At 46.3% G+C, this 20,544-nt stretch overlaps 1 protein-coding gene across 1 annotated transcript in view; it reads left to right on the top strand.

Annotated features, from left to right (window-relative positions):
• VPS51 (VPS51 subunit of GARP complex) overlaps positions 1–17,579 on the top strand; it is a 47,722-nt gene extending 30,143 nt beyond the window's left edge. The window contains exons 9-10 of the mRNA XM_033956838.1: positions 2,063–2,150; positions 16,380–17,579. Coding sequence (XP_033812729.1) covers positions 2,063–2,150; positions 16,380–16,640 — 349 coding nt within the window. The 3' untranslated portion in view covers positions 16,641–17,579. The remainder of the gene's footprint in view (positions 1–2,062; positions 2,151–16,379) is intronic.
• The last annotated feature ends 2,965 nt before the right edge of the window (positions 17,580–20,544 follow it).

The raw sequence follows: 20,544 nt of genomic DNA, 5'->3' as shown, positions 1-20,544 counted from the left end.
GCAATACACCTTGAATTGCTATCATGGGTTGATGATAACTCCCTAATCTAAACAATGTTGCTCCTCGGATCGCAATTTCCTAATTGGTTGATACGTATTGAAAAGACGTCTAACTGCTATCGATTGTTTCGTATGTAGTGACTTGTAAATCAAGCAATGCACTTTAAACTCGATACGAGCAGAAACCGGTAGCCAATGCAACTGAATCAGAATTGGTGTTATATGCTCAAACTTTGTAGCACCAACAATTAATCGTGCCGCAGTGTTTTGTACTAATTGCAGTGCCCGAACTACGTATTTCGGCAGACCTAGATATAGGACGTTGCAGTAGTCTAAAATCGGTGTCAGTATTGCATTTAACACTCTGAAAATCACCTACTGGCAGAAAATCTCTTAATTTTTGAAGTAGCTGCAACTTGAAGAAAGCTCGTGACACCACTGACTTTATCTGTGATTTGAATGACAGCCTGGAGTCCAGAGTGACCCCTAGATATTTGCATGTATGGGAGATCGAAACTTCTACATTATCCAAAGTCAATACCGATGAAAATAGCTCCAGTTGCCTTGAATGACCAAGACATAACACGTATTCAATTTCAAATGGTTATTGTTCATCCATTTCTTGATGATCCTAAAACAGTAATCCACCTCACCAATGGCATAGAGCATTGAGTCTGTTACTGACACTAAGACCTGGATGTCATCAGCGTATAGCTTATAACTTGCTCCTAATTCCTGTAGCTCACAACTCAATGGAAGCAAATAAATGTTAAACAGCACAGCAGACAATGCAGACCCCTGGGGTACTCCACAGGTCTGCATGGCCCAGCTCAATTGGCTTGACCCTACCTCTACACAGAACATTCTTCCATCTAAAAAAAGAGGTAAACCATTGCAATACTGTGCCACTAATTCCTAAATCTTGTAGTCTCTCTAGCAAAATCTGATGTACCACCATGTCAAACCCTGCAGAAATATCTAAAAAGGTCATCAGAAAAGCTTCTCCCCTATTCAATCCTCTATAAATCGTATCTAGAGTAGAGGTCAACTGGAGCGCCATGGAATGATGAGAATGAAAGCCAAACTGACCACAGTTCAAAGCATCCGACTTCTCAAGAAACTCCTGAAGTTGAAAAAGCACTACTTTTTCAAGTACCTTTGCAAAAAAGGGCAATGATAAAGTGGGGCATCTACTTTGGTTTTCAAATCACCTGTTTTAATCAACCTTGTCACCAAATTTAAAATAAATGGAGCAATCCTTCCCAAATTGTCACAAAAACTCCTAATGGACACGGGTCCAAAGAACATGTGATCCTGTTCAACTTTTTAACAATGGTCGTCATATTTTCAAAACTTTAACTTTTCCTATCTAAATTATTCTCTCCTCTCACCTACACTCAAAATTAATTACTGCTGCCTCTGTGTTCACTGTGCATCATCAGTGTCGGAGGTGCTTCAAAACTAAAATGGCTGCCCTTCTCTTACCATTTTATTGCTCTGTAAACTTTTAAATATTTGTTATTCTCAAAGAAAGCTTTTGAAAATGATCAAAATAACAGTGTATGCAGCTTTGCTTATGATAGAAACATAGAAACATAGAAATTGACGGCAGAAAAGGGCCATAGCCCATCGAGTCTGCCCATACCAATGACCCACTCCCTGATTCTTACTCTCCTAGAGATCCCACATGAATATCCCATTTTCTCTTGAAATCTAACACGCTGCTGGCCTCAATCAATGATGATGGTAGTAGTGCAGATGGGAATGGGAGTGGTAGTGTATGGCGCGGTTAAAGCTACAGCCTCAGCACCCTGAGGTTGTGGGTTCAAACCCATGCTGCTCCGTGTGACCCTGGGCAAGTCACTTAATCCCCCCATTGCCCCAGGTACATTAAATAGATTGTGAGCCTGCCGGGACAGATAGGGGAAAATACTTGAGTACCTGAATATTAATGTAAACTGTTCTGAGCTGCCTTGGGAGAATGGTATAGAAAATTTAATAAATAAAAGATAGCCCGATTCCCACAGTTGCTGTTTTTTCTTTCTTTTGCCCTGGCATTTAGTGCTCCTATGGACACCAACCTCCTGAGTAACATCCAGAAACTCTTCTCCGAACGGATCGACATCTTTAGCCCTGTGGAGTTCAACAAGGTAAAGCTCTGCAAAATAGTAAGAATTCCTTTTAGTCATATGGATATCGCCATCTCTTTAAATGCAGCCATTCAGTTTTTCACCTTAATCCATATATACATCGGGTTGTCTACTGCAGGAATGGGAATAGGGCCTTTTTACCACCCCATGGAAGCAGTAAAGGGTCTTGCTTCCCCGGTCAAAAAAAAAAAAATTGCACCCGGATTGGCATCTCAGCGAGTCCAGCAGCCCCCTCCCCCATTCGAGTGTTCTTAGCACAGGCCATGATGGCTTTATTCAACATTAACTGCATTGTACCAAAGAGAGCTTCTTTCTGGAGTTTATAAGTAGGTATCACTTCAGAAAAAACTATAATTTGAACCAAAGACTTAAGCCCTTCTAGCTTCTGGAAAGCTCTCTGAGCTTCAGATTTGTTGGCCAGGTAGATTAAAATATCAGCAGTAGAATCCTTACTCTCTTCTCTGACCGCATTCAGTATTTTGTGGGTATTCTTTCTAGCAGAGGATCTTGGAAAGCATTTCACTTGGTTGGTACCCATGAACTGTGTTCCCAAGTTAATGCCTCTGATAATGAAATCCCCTAGCAGCAAATATTTTCTGCTTTGGGGATGTCTTTTGGATTGAGTTACATTCTTTGTTTCTGGCTTCACCTCGATACTACTTTTCTGAGCATTATAATGCTCCACTGCAGCAAACAAATGATTTAAGGGCAACTGTTAAAGGGGAGAATGTATCTGTGTAACAGTTCATAATTTATCTGTGCTTACTATGACCTATCACTTTTTGAGTTGCTTTATTCTCTTGTGGCAGCGATAGTGGTAAATTGGTTAGGAACTATGTAGTCCTGGAAGCTCCTCTAATTGCAGCCAATTCCTTTTTGAGTTTGTTGAGCTTTAAGCGTAATAAGGGGGTAATTAGTGTGCAGGGGCCACCTACAGTGCAGGGGAACAAATGGGTGTGTAATGGAATTTCTTTAGCACTCGGAACTTATAATTTACGTTCCCCAAGATCTGAATTCTAGCCCTTCACCAGCACTGATAATGGGTCAACAATATTGAATAGGTCATCTGGGTCACAGGTTAGTGTCCATAACCCATGATAAAATTATATTTATTTATTGATTTGCCTGCTTCCTTGAGCTTGCCTTGATGATCACTATATAGCAGGGGTCTCAAAGTCCCTCCTTGAGGGCCACAATCCAGTCGGGTTTTCAGGATTTCCCCAATGAATATGCATTGAAAGCAGTGCATGCACATAGATCTCGTGCATATTCATTGGGGAAATCCTGAAAACCCGACTGGATTGCGGCCCTCAAGGAGGGACTTTGAGACCCCTGCTATATAGTGTGCTTGTGGCTTGGCCCTCCTACAATGCCATTGGGCTGTGGCGGGGAAGTGGAGTGTTGCTGTTGGATGCCTGAGCTCTGCTGCCTGCTTCAGAACTTAGCTGCCTTTGGCTGTGGGGAGACAATTTACAGCGGATCCACAAAGCTGCTGTGGGAAATGCCTGCCCAACTTAGCCGCGTCCATGGGAAGAAAGAAAACCATAACGAGATGACTGAGCAGACACAGCCCAACCCCGATGCAGACTCCCCAGTAAAAACAAAACACCAGTTTTGTGCACTGATGGCTGAGTGCAGCTGTGCAGGACTGGACTGACTGCAGGTAGGAATACGATTGGGTGGGCCTGGGCCGTCCAGCCCTGTGTGTAAAAGTAGTGAAATATCAGTCAAGATGTCTAAGAGTGACGGTAAACCATCTCAATCGTGGCCGTCAGACAATGTTATTTGAATTGGTTCTGTTGTTCTGAAAGAAAATGCAGATGGCAAACCAAATGTTGGAAAACGTTCAGATTGGTTGAAACCACAAACTGTGAGCAGATATTTGACTGGATGGCCTGCATGAATTATTCGAGTTGTCTACTGTTTAAATCAAGGTCAAATGAAGGATTGATTAAACGGTATGGAACAAAAAGATATGACAGATCATATGAAGTCATGTTCTGTTGCCAGACTAGGCAAGCAAACACTGATCGGTTTATGAGAGAGGTTCCTGGTACAAATATTTTACCAGGGGTTAGAGCTGATGTAAAGTGTGCTGAACTGCGTCTAGTTGTTGAGGCTGGACTATTGTTCTTTGTCGTTGAGCGTTCGAGTTTGAAATCATAGAACATAAGAATAGCTTTAGTGGGTCAGACCAATGGTCCATCTAGCTCAGTATCCCATTTTCATGGAGGCCAATCCAAGTACCTGGCAAAAGCCCAAACAGTAGCAGCATCCCATGCCACTGATCCAGGGCAAGTAGAGGCTTCCCCCATGTCTGTCCTGACAACAGACTATGGACTTTTCCTCCAGGAACTTGCCCAAACCTTTTTTTTTTTAAAAAACCAGCTACGTTAACCGCTCTCACCACATTCTCTGGCAATGTAGTCCAGAGCTTAACTATTGTCTGAGTGAAAAATATTTCCTCCTTTTGGTTTTAAAAGTATTACTCTGTAACTTCATTGAGTGTCCCCGAGTCTTTGCAAATCTTGATCCATGGTGCAGAAGTTGAGACAAGTACAATAATCATTTTCAGTCACTTTTGTTCTGATTTGGAAGGACTGGAGAAAAAAATAGCAGATAAATGCACATAGACTTTTTCTAAGTGTTTGAAAAATATTGTTATGCTTTATACAGTACCAATAACTTGAGTATCCAGGTACACACTAGAACATAGAGCCGATGATGAAATGAGAGATTATGAGAGAGAAGCAAACCCACCTCAAGTGACTTGAGGTGGGTTTGCTTCTCTTCTCTCTCTCAACCTCACTTTGACCCCCTGAAGTGGTTGGATCTCCATTGCAAGACATTTCCATTGTTATCAGACATTGCTAGATGACTCTATGTAATTCCAGCGTCTTCCACTGAGGTGACGGGATAATCGCGCGTCAGACACCAGTGCGCCGACAATCCAGCGCTGACAATTCGGCGCAAGAAAGAAGCGCGCTGCGGGAAAACTTATTTTTAAAGAGCTCCGACGGGGGGTGTGGGAGAAAATGGAACTTTTCTCTATAATGGAGAGTTCCAACCCTTCCAACCCCCTCCCCAACAGCAGCGCGAACACTATACAGTAAAGTGGGGGGTTCCCCCCAAACACTCCCCGTCGGAGCTCTTTAAAAATAAGTTTTCCAAATGTGTGCTTTCTTGCGCCAAATTGTCAGCGCTGGATTGTCGGCGCGCTGGTGTCTTGCGCACCACCAACTATGAACCTCCACTGAATGTGAGAGACACTTCAGCGCATTCAATGCTCGACACATAATTTGATCACAATACAGCAGCATGTATCCTGAAACTGTCGAGGCTATTCCGGTCATGCATGAGAGGTAGAAAAATAAGCTGATCAAGTGATTTGGGAAGTGACTGGCTCAGGCAGACAATACATGTAATATTTATTTATTTGTTCTTGCAGGGGAGCTCAGATGACAGATCCACTTTGCACTTGTATCCAGCATATAACAACAATAATACATAGTTACTACAAATTTAATACAACATATTAACCAGATCTCTAACCTACTGATAACCACCCCAGACTACAAGATATTCAGAAAAGAATTAAAAACCATACTCTTCAAGAAATTCCTGAAACAATCCTGACAAATGATCCACTCTTTACAACTCTTGAAATGACAAATGTTCTTCCATCGTACAACCAGAAAAACGACAAATGATCTTCCTTAGTTTCCCTTTCTTCCTAAATTTCTACCTACTCCTCTCCACTTTTTACCATTCAAATACTGACAAATGTTCTACTCTTTACAACTCTAGTAATGACGAAGGTTCTTCCATTGTAACCCCCCTTTCATAAATCTTTTGTAATCCGCCTTGAACCGCAAGGTAATGGCGGAATAGAAATCTCTAATGTAATGTAATATTAAAATACATGCATGTAAACTAAATACTAGAGAATGACACGGTGGCGGTTACCCGCGGCTAGCCAAAACGGGGAATGAAAAATAACAGTCGCTGCGGGGACGGGGACAAGTCCATTCACCGCCCGTGGAGCGGTGAATGGTCTTGTCTCCGCAGTGAGGCATTAAGGATCGCGCGGTCAGCCACCGCCCGCCCGTAGCGTTTAGCCAGCTCCCTCCCTCCACCTCACCTTAAATTCTGAGTTTGCCGGCTTCCTTTTTCCTGAGCCGCACGCGTTCAAAAAGCCGTGCACGCGCGGCTGTGCAAGTCCATCAAGCTTCTCCTCTGACGCAACCGGAAACAGGAAGTTATCCCAGGACAAGCAGGCAGCATATTCTTGACTGATGGGTGACGGCACCGACGGAGCCCCGGTACGGACAATTTTAGAGTGATTGCACTCTAAGAACTTGGAAAGTTCTAGTAGGCCGCACCCCGCACGCGCGAGTGCCTTCCCGCCCGACAGAGGCGCGCGGTCCCCAGTTTCTTAGTTTCCGCGGAGCTAAGAAAACGCGTTTTCTTCAACGGCTGTTGAAGACATTTTTCATATCGCCTTCCCGCTCGCGTAAACCCTTAAGGAAATATTGTTTCCTTCATTTTCTTTTTTTTTCTTTTCTTTAAAAAAAAAAAAAAACAACTTTTTTTTTTTTTTTTTTCACTTCTTTCAATTTCGCCCCAGCGGGGCCTGTTGCCACCATCGAGGCCTCGGCCTTCGATTTGGCAGAAGCCGTTTTTACCTTCATGCTCCCTCAACCCGGGTTTAAGAAGTGCCAGCGGTGTGCACGACCAATTTCACTCATTGACCCACACAACTGGTGTCTACAGTGTCTTGGTCCTGACCATCGAGCGTCTACCTGCACCCGCTGTGCGACTTTAAAAAAGAGAACTCTGAAAAATCGGCAGATCCAGCAGCAATTATTGTTTGGTGCCGAGATGTCAGACTCTGCGGCACCGGCACCGACATCGGCCCCGTCTCAGTCGGCACACACCTCGTCGACACCGCGTTGGCATCGCATCCCTCAGGTAAGCCGGCTAAGAAGCCTTCCCCATTGGAGCGTCCTCCGGTCTCAGTAGCAGCGAGCCCAGTCCTGCCGACCTCAAGGCGTCCACGGAAGTGCTCCGCCCCAATAGAGGTGAGCCCCTCGACCTCGGGTTCCTCATCCTCGGGGCGTAGAGAGGCACCGCAGGTACCACAGAAGAAAAAGGCGGTACCGGTGCCTTCGCTGGATGAGCGGATCGCCGCTGTCCTGCAGGTGCAGCTTAAGGAACAGTTGCAACAACTCCTTCCTGCACTTTTGGCACCGAGCCTTCTGGTCCCGGTCCGGTCTGAGCCACCTGTACCGACAGTGGAGCAGCCCCTTCTTTCGGCATCCACTTTGTCGGTACCGCTACATTCTGCTTCCTCGGTCTCCATGCCAGTCCTCGCACCGGAACCGAGAGCTCAACACCAGGCTGTTCAGACTTCGGCACCGATGCAGCCCTTAATGTCTCCCGGTACCGTGTCTATGAGGTCAGGTAAGTCGGCACGCAAATCCCGACACCTGGAACCCTCCACACCGGAATCTCGAGACCGCAGTTTTCAGGTTCGGGATCCTGATCTGTGGGGTGACTCAGAGGACCCTCTTCTCTCTGAAGGGGAATGTTCATCTGGTGATGAGGATCCTTCTGCTTTAGACCCATCCTCTAGACCAGATGTAACCTCTTTCTCATCTTTTTTAAAAGAGATGTGTGACTCTCTCTCTATTCCCTTGGAGGCTGAGTCAAAGAAATCCAAAGCTTTTCTTGATGCACTGGATTTTGACCAACCTCCAAGGGAATATCTCAAATTACCTCTCCATGACATCTTGAGAGAGACGTTTTACAAGAATTTAGACACACCTTTGACCATACCTGGAGCCCCCCGCAAGTTAGACTCCTTATATAAAGTCATCCCGATTCCTGGGTTTGACAAACCACAGCTCCCACATGAGTCTCTATTAGTGGAATCCACTCTAAAGAAATCCACGGGAGCTAGTGTATACGCCTCAGTCCCTCCTGGCAGAGAAGGTAAAGCCATGGACAAATTTGGCAAGAGGTTGTACCAGAATGCGATGTTAGCCAACAGGTCAGGGAATTACGCTTTCCACTTCTCATTCTATCTCAAGCATCTCATACAAAATCTGACTGCTTTTGAGAAGGGGGGGATACTTGGAATGGGCAGACTTGGTGGGCTGTAGCCCTTTTCTGCCGCTTTTTTCTATGTTTCTATGTTTCTACCTCCCTGACCGTAAAAAATCTGCCTTTCGCCAAACTTCTTCATCGCTCTTACAACTTTGAAAGTTCATGGTCAGGTCGATCTATGACACCTTTGAGCTGACCTCTCGGGCCACAGCTATGTCGGTGGCCATGCGCCGACTGGCATGGCTCAGAGTGTCAGAACTTGATGTCAATCATCAGGATCGACTGGCTAATGCACCTTGCCTGGGGGATGAGCTGTTTGGAGAATCCATGGACTCCACTACTCAAAAGCTTTCGGCTCATGAAACTAGGTGGGATACTCTCCTCAAAACAAAAAAGAAGACCCACCTACCAGGCCTTTTCGTCAGCAATCGGCCTACCAGCGTCGATTTGTGGCTCGTCCTTTGCCACCGGCAGCTCAACAACCCAGGCGTCAGAGGCAACAACAAAGGCAAAACACTAGACCTGCACAGCAGCAACAACAGGTGAAGCCTCCTCCTCCACAAAAACCTTTACAACCATTTTGACTTGGTTCTCCAGGACATAGCCAGTATCCCTCCATCTGCCCATCTTCCGCTGCCTATAGGAGGACGCCTTACTCATTTCATAAGCCGTTGGGAAACCATCACCTCGGACCAGTGGGTCCTCAACATCATCCACCACGGCTACTCTCTCAACTTTCAGACTCTTCCTACCCAAGGTCTACCAAAAGAATCTGCTTTGAACACTCCTCAGTCTTCCCTCCTTCTTCAAGAGGTTCAATCCCTCCTCCTTCTGAACGCCATAGAGGAAGTTCCTCTAGATCAAAAGGGGCAAGGATTCTACTCCCGTTATTTTCTAGTTCCCAAAAAGACAGGAGATCTCAGACCCATCCTAGATCTTCGCGATCTAAACAAATGCTTGGTCAAAGAGAAATTCAGAATGCTTTCTCTGGCCACTCTTTACCCTCTTCTCAATCAAGGCGACTGGCTATGTTCCCTCGATCTCAAAGAAGTATACACTCATATACCGGTCAATCTGGCCTCCAGACAGTACCTACGTTTCATGATCAATCGTTGTCATTACCAATACAAGGTGCTGCCCTTCGGTCTTGCCTCCTCTCCAAGAGTGTTCACCAAATGTCTGATTGTGGTGGCTGCCTTTCTATGCTCTCACCACCTTCAGGTCTTTCCTTACCTGGACGATTGGTTAATCAAGGCCAATTCATCTCAGACTGTTCTCCTGGCCACCAACCAAACCATCCTGTTTCTTCAACTTCTGGGGTTCGAGATCAATCTACCCAAATCTCATCTCATCCCCACTCAGAGACTTCAATTCATCGGAGCTGTCTTGGACACAGTCCTCATGAGAGCGTTCCTGCCATCCAACCGTCTTCAAACGCTTCAATCTCTATGTCAGCAGGTGCTTCCACAACATTCCGTCTCTGCCAAGCAAATGATGATACTCTTGGGTCACATGGCCTCCACAGTTCATGTCACACCCTTCGCACGTCTTCACCTGCGCACTCCTCAATGGACCCTAGCTACCCAGTGGTCCCAAGCGATGGATCCTTGCTCACGTCACATATCTGTGACATCATCTCTTCGTCAGTCTCTACAATGGTGGTTGATATCCTCAAATCTCTCCAGAGGTCTTCTCTTCCATCTACCTCCTCATCAACTTATCATCACCACCGATGCCTCCCCTTACGCCTGGGGAGCTCATTTGAACGAGTTCCAAACTCAAGGACTTTGGACAGCTCAGGAAATGAAGCATCACATCAATTTCCTGGAACTCAGAGCGATGTTTTATGCCCTCAAGGCCTTCCAACATCTTCTCTTTCCTCAAGTCCTCCTGCTGTGCACAGACAATCAATGTACTACATCAACAAACAGGGTGGGACAGGCTCTCGCCTCTTGTGCCAGGAAGCCCAGAAGATCTGGACTTGGGCCATAAATCACCATCTATTCCTGAAAGCTATCTACATTCAGGGAGAAAAGAATTCCTTAGCGGACAAGCTCAGCAGAATTCTCCAGCCTCACGAGTGGGCACTCGATCCTTTCACTCTACAGTCCATCTTCGCTCAATGGGGCACTCCTCAGATAGACCTTTTTGCAGCTCCTCACAATCACCAGCTGCCCCTTTTTTGCTCCAGACTTTACTCTCCTCACCGTCTGGCAGCGGATGCATTTCTCCTCGACTGGTCCAATCTGTTCCTGTACGCTTTCCCTCCTCTGCCTCTCATGTTGAGAACCTTGTTCAAGCTCAAGAGGGAACGATCCACCATGATTCTGATTGCTCCGAGGTGGCCGAGGCAACATTGGTTCTCCCTTCTACTTCAACTCAGTTCCAGGGAACCTTTTCTTCTTCCACTGTTTCCTTCTCTGCTTACACAGCATCAGGAGACCCTTCTACATCCCAACCTCCAGTCTCTGCACCTGACAGCTTGGTATCTCTCGGGCTGACTTCTCATGATACTCTTTTGTCTCAGCCCGTTCGTTCCATTCTAGATGCCTCCAGGAAACCAGCCACTCTGCAATGTTACCATCAGAAGTGGTCACGATTTTCTTCCTGGTGTCTTCTTCATCATCTTGATCCCACTTCCCTGGCAGTGGAGACATTGTTGGATTATCTGCTTTCTTTGTCTGACTCTGGCCTTAAGTCTACTTCCATCAGAGTCCACCTCAGTGCCATTGCTGCTTTTCATGAGCCGGTTCATGGAAAACTTCTCTCAGCTCATCCCCTGGTGTCCAGGTTCATGCGGGGTCTTTTCAATGTGAAACCACCTCTTAAAGCCCCTCCTGTTATCTGGGATCTCAATGTGGTTCTTTCCGCCTTAATGAAGCCTCCATTTGAACCTTTGGCTACCACTCCTTTCAAGTTTCTCACTTGGAAAGTACTTTTCCTTATTGCTCTTACCTCTGCCAGGAGGGTCAGTGAGCTACATGCACTAGTTGCAGATCCACCTTTTACGGTCTTTCATCATGACAAGGTGGTTCTGCGTACACATCCAAAGTTTCTCCCTAAGGTTGTCTCTGAATTCCATCTCAACCAATCCATTGTTCTGCCTGTCTTCTTTCCGAAACCTCACTCTCATTCTGGGGAACAGGCTCTGCATACTTTGGATTGTAAGAGGGCTCTAGCTTACTATCTAGAGCAGTGTTTTTCAACCGCTGTTCCGCGGCACACTAGTGTGCCGCGAGATGTTGCCTGGTGTGCCGTACGGTCAGGGCCGCCATCAGGGCAGTACCACCAGTCTAGGGAGAGGGGCGGTCCGCCCCACGTGGACAGGAGAGAGCTGGACGGGGGACCCGCGGAGTTCAATACATCTCGAGCCGCGAGGCTCGTCTTCTGTTTCTGCCTGCCCTGCAGCTAACATATAGCCGATCGCAAGCGTTCCCCGATGTCAGCGCTGACGTCGGAGGGAGGGCTTAAGCAAAGCCTGCCCTCCGACGTCAGCGCTGACGTCGGAGAATACTTCCGTTCGGCTATTTGTGTGCGGCAGGGCAGACAGGAAGCAGAAGACAAGCCTCGCGGCTTGAGCTTCGTTTTGCTGAGAAAGTTGCAAAGATGGGCTGGTAGGCAAACACGGAACACAAAAGGGGGGAGGGAGTGCGTTTTGGACACAAGGCATGAACTTGGGAGAGAGGAAGGGAGGGAAAGAGATGCTGAGGTGGGGGAGGGAATGGGTTTTTGGACACAGAAGGCATGGACTTGGGAGAGAGGAAGGGAGGGAAAGAGATGCTGAGGTGGGGGAGGGAATGCGTTTTTGGACACAGAAGAAATGGACTTGGGAGAGAGGAAGGGAGGGAAAGAGATGCTGAGGTGGGGGAGGGAATGCGTTTTTGGACACAGAAGAAATGGACTTGGGAGAGAGGAAGGGAGGGAAAGAGATGCTGAGGTGGGGGAGGGAATGAGTGTTTGGACACAGAAGGCATGGACTTTGGAGAGAGGAAGAGAGGGAAAGAGATGGTTGTGTACACGGGGAATAGAAGAAAGGAGAATTTTTGGTCATAGGGAGGGAGTGAGGTACAGATAGTGGCATACCAGGGTGGGGGGGGGGGGCGGTCTGCCCCACCCCGGGTTTACGTCCCAAGGGGGTGCACAGCTGGCCACCCTCCAGTGTTGTCCCTAGGCCGGCAAACTGCGGCTCTTTAGCCACTTGAGTGCCACCGCCGCCAACGGTGTTGTTGGCGGTGGCAGCATTATAAAATACTTTCTTTGTGTTTATTTGATTCCTATTCAAGAGAATTACTTTATATATAGTCAATATAGGCACAGAGTTAAATTTTTTAACATTTTCTAATGGTGGTGTGCCTCGTGATTTTTTTCATGAAACAAGTGTGCCTTTGCCCAAAAAAGGTTGAAAAACACTGATCTAGAGCGTACGAAACCCCACAGATCAGTTCCCCAACTCTTTCTGTCCTTTGATCCGAATAAATTGGGACGTCCTGTTTCTAAACGTACGTTGTCTAATTGGCTGGCAGCGTGCATTTCATTCTGTTATGCTCAGACCGGACTGACACTGGAAGGTTCTGTCACGGCCCATAGAGTCCGAGCGATGGCAGCATCTGTAGCTTTCCTCCGTTCCACTCCTATTGAGGAAATCTGCAAGGCTGCTACTTGGTCCTCAGTTCATACTTTTACATCTCATTATTGTCTGGATGCATTCTCCAGACGGGATGGACACTTCGGCCAATCTGTTTTGCAAAATTTGTTTTCCTAATGGCCAACCTTCCCTCCATCCCTCTTTTTGTTAGCTTGGAGGTCACCCATCAGTCAAGAATATGCTGCCTGCTTGTCCTGGGATAAAGCACAGTTACTTACCGTAACAGGTGTTATCCAGGGACAGCAGGCAGATATTCTTGCGTCCCACCCACCTCCCCGGGTTGGCTTCTTAGCTGGCTTTTCCTAACTGGGGACCGCGCGCCTCTGTCGGGCGGGAAGGCATTCGCGCGTGCGCGGTGCGGCCTACTAGAACTTTCCAAGTTCTTAGAGTGCAATCACTCTAAAATTGTCCGTACCGGGGCTCCGTCGGTGCCGTCACCCATCAGTCAAGAATATCTGCCTGCTGTCCCTGGATAACACCTGTTACGGTAAGTAACTGTGCTTTGCAGGAGAGGAGAAGCTTGATGGACTCGCGCAGCTGCGCGTGAGCGTCTTTTTAAACACGTGCGGCTCAGGGAAAAAGGAAGCCGGCTAACTCATAATGTAAGGTGAGTTGGAGGGAGGGAGCTGGCTAAACGCTGCGATCTGGTAGGTGGGGGCTGCTAGACTCTGCGATCGCGTTTGTTCCCGGCTCATACTAGGAAGGAGGGAGTGAAAGGAAAAAAAATTCTGGGCCAAGGGGATGAAGAGGGAAAGAAAGAAACCCACAGCAGGAAAGAAAGGGGAAGACAGGCAGGTGAGCCAGACGCTGGAAGCAGGGGGGGGGAGAAAGAAGGAAAGAAGCTAGATGGGGTTGAAAAGAAGAGACACACTGGTATGGAAGAGGAAGATAGGGGAAATCTGGACAGAGGAAGGTAACAGAAAGAGGGGAAATTATGTGCATGGGGCATAGGGACATAGACATAAAGGGGACATGCCATGGGGATGGTATATGGACACGGGGGTGGGGGCAATGGCAGATACATAGGAGAAATATTAGAAATGGAGAAAATAGGAACACAGAAGCGAGATGGTTTGTGGGAATGGGACAGGGACAGAGCTCGCAGGCTCCAGCGGCTTGCACAAATTATATTGTAACATGCCACGAAAATAAGAGAGAGGGAGGTAGATAGATAGGCCATGTGAGAGGAGCTGAAGGGTGGTAGAAAAGAACAGATGGTAAAGGAGGGAGGGAAGGGTGGTGGTAGAAAGGAATAGAACAGACATTGAAAGAGGGTAGAGAGGAACAGACCCTGAAGGGAAATGTGGAAGACAGAGTGGGAAGAAGACAGATGCCAGACTATGGGGTAGCGGAGGGAAGAAGATGGGTGCTAGACCAATTGGGGGAGGGTGAAGGAACGGCACAGTAACAGCAAATGGAAGACGCAGAGAGAAGACACACAGTGGATGGAAGGAATTGAATGAGAAGATGTGGAAAGCAGAAACCAGACAACAAAGGTAGAAAAAAAATTATATTTATTTATTTATTTTTTGCTTTAGGATAAAGTAGTATATTAGTTGTGTTGATAAAAATTTATAAGCAAAGCTCTGCCAGCTGAACATCTCTTTATCTAGTTCAGCAGCAGGAGCTTTGATTTATAAGAAAGGAATAAGCTAAATATTACAGTACTAAGGCTTATATGGATGCAGCGGGGACGATGACGGGGCGGTGAATGGGATGGCGGTGATGGGGCGGTGAAAGGGATGGCGGTGATGGTGACGGGGCGGTGAAGGGAATGGCGGTGACAGGGCGGTGCAGAGGATGGTGGGCCGGGGACAGGGCGGTGACGGGGACAGATTTTTTCCCCGTGTCATTCTCTACTAAATACAAATCATAAAAAGAATTTAAAACAGTTCTTGTAAGAGCAAAGTCAAAGCAGAGGTAAAACCTTAACCCCCCAATCGAGACTCCTGGATTTCACTAGGAAGAGTCTCAAATTACATTTTAGCATTACAATAACGGGGGGGGGGGGGAAATGAAACACAGTTAAACAAACATCACCAATAGCCAGTTAGTTGGAAACAGACAGTGTGATACAGTGGAATTCACTTGGGAGAAACAAGGGATGGTCAATGGAATGCCTTGGTCTGAGCCAGTGCATCCCCATCCCCAGCCTGTCACTGGTGCTTCCTTTACTGCTGTAGTGAAGTTTGGTAATGTCTTTACCATAGGGCCACAAACAGGGCTGATGTTAGAAATACTAGGGACTAGGGAAGTCATTTAGGAGGAGGTCTCCATGACGGTCTGAAACCTGTGGCTTCAGGGCTAAGGGCAATTGCCCTTGTCACACCCCCCCTTCTAAAGCCGGTGTGAGCTATTGCCATAATGATCTGGGATATCAGCCTCACCAGCATTCCCAAGGTCAGTTCTCTTCCTTATATCTGATTGGTATTCCAAGAGAGTTCATAGGTAAATTGTTTACCTTTTGATCCTAAGATCTGCAGCACAGGAGGCAGGAGATGTGATTTCTGAAAGCTCAAGAGATGGTCGAGTACTGGACAGCCTCCTTATTTATTTATTTTTAGGAAGAAAATACATTTAAGGGAGTAGCATGGAATGAGAGGGAGGAGAGAATGAAGTGATTTACACCAAGCAGGAGAGAGTCCTTCGGGTAAAACAACATGATGAAGGGTATGGCCAGAGTCAGAGGTCTGATTTCAGCCTATTAGTCACGTTTGTATATTTCTTGCTTTCTATGACTAGATGGGGCTCGACGGGTTGAACCAAGTTTATATTCTGGGGATGTTTATTTTTAAAATGTGGGTTGGAGAGTAGAGAATGACACGGGGACAAATTTTTCCCCATCCTGCCCCATTCCTGTAAGCTCCACCTTAACCACATAAGCCTCGATTTTAAAATCTTTGATGCTTGTGTAGATGAGGACAGAGCTTGCAGGAATGGGGCAGAGACAGGCATAGAACTCTCTGGGACAGGACGGAAAAATGAGTTCCCATGGGGACAGAGAAAAATTTGTCCCAGTGTCATTCTCTGTTGGAGGAGGAGTAAGTTATAGGATGTCAGTATTTTATTTAGTTTGTCCCTGCTCCCCAGTGAGAGTGGGAAGAGGATTCAACTGTACTAGGAATTTTATATTGATCACACAGTCCTTTTATATTTGATGAAATATCATTTATGTTTGATATTAGGCCATCTGTGTCAAGTATTTGGGTGTAGATTTGTCCTATATAAAAGTGAATAAATCAAAATTTAATTAATGAGAGAAACAGTTTGAAAGGAAAAACATGAAAGAAACAAAAAGAAAATATATCCTGGGCTTCCTCTTCTAGTGGTTTTCCTCAGTACCCCCTCCAAAAAATAAAATTATATACTATTCCCTAAAAAACACATCTGGTGCTTCATCCATTGTTTTCTGGGTATAGAAAGAGTGATTTTAAAAATATGATTAGCTATTAAGTTGTACTGTTTTTTTTCCCCAGGTCTCTGTCTTGACGGGTATTATCAAGATCAGCCTGAAAACATTCCTGGAATGTGTGCGGCTACGCACCTTTGGTCGCCATGGCTTGCAGCAGATCCAGGTGGATTGCCACTACCTGCAGCTCTATCTGTGGCGGTTTGTCTCGGATGAGAACCTGGTCCATTTCTTGCTGGATGAGATCGTGGGTAGCGCCGCTCACCGCTGCTTGGACCCCATGCCCATGGAGCAGAGCGTTATTGAGGTCATCTGTGAAAGGGGCTGACCCCTGACGGCTCGGGTGAAAGTGACTGCCTCTGCCACTTCTATATTTGCTGTGGCTGGTAGGATTTTATGTGCTGAGGTCTTTGAGATCTGCACAGGCTTCTGCTCAGTTCCTTCAAAATATTAGCGTGTTTTCAGAACTTACAAACTGATCAAGTCCTGTAAATACAGAGATTTCTTTGGAAAGAAGTGATGGAAAAGCCAATAGGCTGCTAAAACTCCCCCGACTTCATTGACCCTTAGTATGGATGGATTTCACCTTTGTTATGTTCGGTGGGAATGGGGTAAGAAGTAGGAGAGGAGTTGATGACATGTTTGTCTGTCTGTATATGTGAAAGCAGGTATGGCAATTTTTTTTTACCTAAATATTGTGGCTGATGCCTATGTTTTCCAAATAAAAATCCTTTATAGCTACTTGGGGCTCCTTTTACAAAGCTGCGATAGCGGTTTTTGCACGCACTTAGCATTGAGCTGGCGTTAGTTCTAGCCGTGTAGCGCAGGTTTAGCGTACGCTAAAAATGCTATCGCAGCTTTGTAAAAGGAGCCCTTAAAGTATTTACACATGAAAATTATCTAACTAGCAAGAATCCTTGAATCAGAAAATGAAGCCAATATTCCAGTACACTTGATAAAAGGAAGAACCCATTTATTGTGGATTTGTCCTCCATGAAAGTAAAGGACCTTGAAGGGAGCAAGCTTTTTTTATGATTTGCTACCTTTTTTTTAATGCACTTTTTTTGCTTTCTTTTTCCCTCTCTCCCAGTCTTTCTTCCTCCTCTCTTCCATTCCCAACCTCCATTTTTTTCCTATGAGCTGGTAACAATTCCTCCCTGACCCTGGCTGGACTTCAATAGCAGCTTTTCCATCTAGGCCACAGGTGTCAAAGTCCCTCCTTGAGGGCCGCAATCCAGTCGGGTTTTCAGAATTTCCCCAATGAATATGCATGAGATCTATTTGCATGCACTGTTTTCATTGTATGCTAATAGATCTCATGCATATTCATTGGGGAAATCCTGAAAACCCGACTGGATTGCGGCCCTCGAGGAGGGACTTTGACACCTCTGATCTGGGCCCAGTAGTTTTTTTTTTCTGCCCTGTGTTTAGGTATGTCTGTCTGTATGCATGCATGTTTGGAAGTGTATCTAGATTAGGGAGGTGAAGGATCTACATTATGTCTGTGTACTGGGAGGTATGTCTTGGAGGGATGTTGATGTTTGGGTGTTTATATGCATACAAGAATTTATTGGTGTGTGCAAGTCTATTGTAGGTCTGTATGTATGACTGTCACTATGTCTCCATACATTATTAGTGTATGGCAGGTATCTTGTCATGTGTATATACTTGAAAGTGTAACATAATCTCTGTGTTTCTGTAAGTGGGACCATCGTTTCCAGTTGATCCTGAGGCGTATACACTACAGTCAAATAATAACTAAAGGCAATTAAGAAGTAAACTTGGTTCAATTTGTTTCTTTTGAATCTCCTCTGGACCCAAGTTTTTTTAAAATCTTGTTGCATTAAATTGTGTCTTGGGCTGTGTACCACTGAATTAAAGGATTACACACTGTCAGAAAGATAAACTAATAGGCTCAAGCTGTTTTCCAGGACCCATATCTAGCAGGTACCACACCTTACACACCAGGGTACTGAATCATTAGACTCATTACCCCACCCTGTCCTGTTTTACAAAACCAGGGGAAAACCCTTCATTTCATAACCCTGTATAGGGTTAATCACATGAATCCATGCTGCTTTAAAATATAGGAAAAGAGCTCACAGCTCTGTAAGACATTGGCTTAAACTTTTAATGCTGTTAAGTATTCCCTCTAACTTTTTCCAGTGCAATAGGTGAGACATTTTAGACAGTGGGGTTATTTCCCTTTAGCCGCATGGTTGCAGAAGGAATCCATTCCAGATTTTCCACTCTGCTTCTGTAGTACTTCACTGTGTAGTTTAGCGCTCTCTACAGTTTTTTCCTTCTGCACGCATGGCTGCAGTTGTGTCTGTTCTGCTCTCCCCATTTTCTTATTTTTAATTCAATATGATTTCATCTCCTTTCCAGGTAGTTCAGTGCTTGGAGCAATTTTGAAGCTATGCCTGCTTGAATATTTAGACTAGTATGTAGCTGATAGGCCAATCCCTTTGGGTACCTGTTAGCCAGCCTACATAGTTTTCTCCAGAGCTCAGGGCCTTCCTTGAAGTGGTCTCGCCTCCTGTTAAACAGGAGTCTAGGCAGGCTGTTAGGCACCCTTAGGAGGCTCAGTGGTGTCTCGCAGGGTGCTGGCTGCATTTCCGCCCATCCAGGCAGGGGTGGAGGTATAGTCAGACGTGGGAGTCTGACTTGACAGCCCAAAGATCAGATCGGTGAAGCATTCCCAGCATTGTGGCAGTGATTTGAATCATCCAGCTACTGTGAGAGAGCTGGAAGCAGGCTTGCAGCACTTCTTACTGATCCTCTCAGGCCACAGTGAGCACACAGGCTGATAGCCTGTGAGAGACATTGGGGGAGGTTTAAAAAGAGGGGTTTTGGAAGTTTCTGAGTGTTCCCTGTGTTCCTCCTCCTCAAAAATCCTAAAATCACCAATTTTGACATTTGGGCAGTGTAAAAAATAATGAGATTTTGGCTAGAGAAGACACAATGGCAGTTACCCAAAACAGTGGGGGGGGAAAAGTGCTCACTGCGGGCACAGGGACAAGGCCATCCACCGCCCCATGGAGTGGTGAATGACCTTGTCCCCGCAGTTAAGGGAAGGAAGGCGCGTGGTCACTGATCGTGTGTGGCCCCCTCCCTACCTATGGCCAAATATATCTCCCTCCCTCCCCCTTGCCTTCGTGGCGCATTAGTAAAGAAACTTCCAGTTGCGTCAGAGGAGAAGCTACCGCCCACACACACGCAACTGCAGGCACAGGCAAGCAGTCTCCACTGGCTTCAGTAAGTTTCTTTACTAACGCGCCACAAAGGTAAGGGGGAGGGAGGGAGATTCTCGGGCCGCTAAAGGGCGGTGAGGTGACAAGAGGGAAGGGTGGATGCTACGGGGACGGGACGGTGAAGGGGACGATGGGGATGGGGCAGTGAAGGGGACAGTGGTCCAGGGAGGGATACAGATTTTTTTCCCCATGTCATTTTCTAATTTTGGCGCAAATTTAGTGCTGGTGGCCATCTTGGATTTTAAGCAATCGTTTTTTTTCTTCAGCTCCCTGCATTCTCAAAACTTCGATTTTAACCTGGAAAACTGCTGGGACGGAGTACTTGACACGGCCGGAGGGGGGGGCGTTGGTGCTCAAATTAATTTTTCCTATGCTGCAACCAGTGCTTAAACGGTTGACCAGTCCAGCAGGGCGACAATTGCTGTTTTCGGGGCTTGGCACAGCTACTACAGTTGTCTACTTGGCTGCGGATCCTCCACAGCCCAAGAAACACAAGTGCAAGCCATCTAAGGTTGATTTTATGCCCCAGGAGCCAAACACTTTCTCTAATGAAATTTTTTTGGTCGGAGTTTAAGACCAAGTGTTCTCCCCCTGAGAGGTCTCAATCCCTCTCCGCAGTGTCTCTTAGTGGTGAAGTGCTTTTGGGCACGTCTTTGCCTCTGCCTGATGCAGCTTTTGTGCTGCCTAATTCTGATGTTGTAAGATTCTTGAAGTGGGCTCTTTGTGTCTACTCACCGGTTAAGCATCCTTTCCCGTCCCACCTTAACTTGGTGTTGTCTAGCCTTACAAAGGCTCCTTTTGACCCCCTTTGAGAGGCTTCCCTCTTGGATTTGACACTCAAGGCCATTTTTCTGGTCGCCATTTCTGCAGCATGTTGTGTGTGGGAACTGCAGGCTTTGTCTTGCAGGAACCCTTTCCTCCGCATTTCGGAGACAAGGGCTTCTCTTCGAACAGTTCCTTCCTTCCTACCGAAGATAG

This window comes from Geotrypetes seraphini, chromosome 8 (assembly GCF_902459505.1).
Source record: "Geotrypetes seraphini chromosome 8, aGeoSer1.1, whole genome shotgun sequence".
Classification (NCBI taxonomy): Eukaryota; Metazoa; Chordata; class Amphibia; order Gymnophiona; family Dermophiidae; genus Geotrypetes; species Geotrypetes seraphini.
The sequence above is the reverse complement of the archived record's forward strand: the minus strand, read 5'-3'. Positions and strand labels throughout refer to the sequence as shown.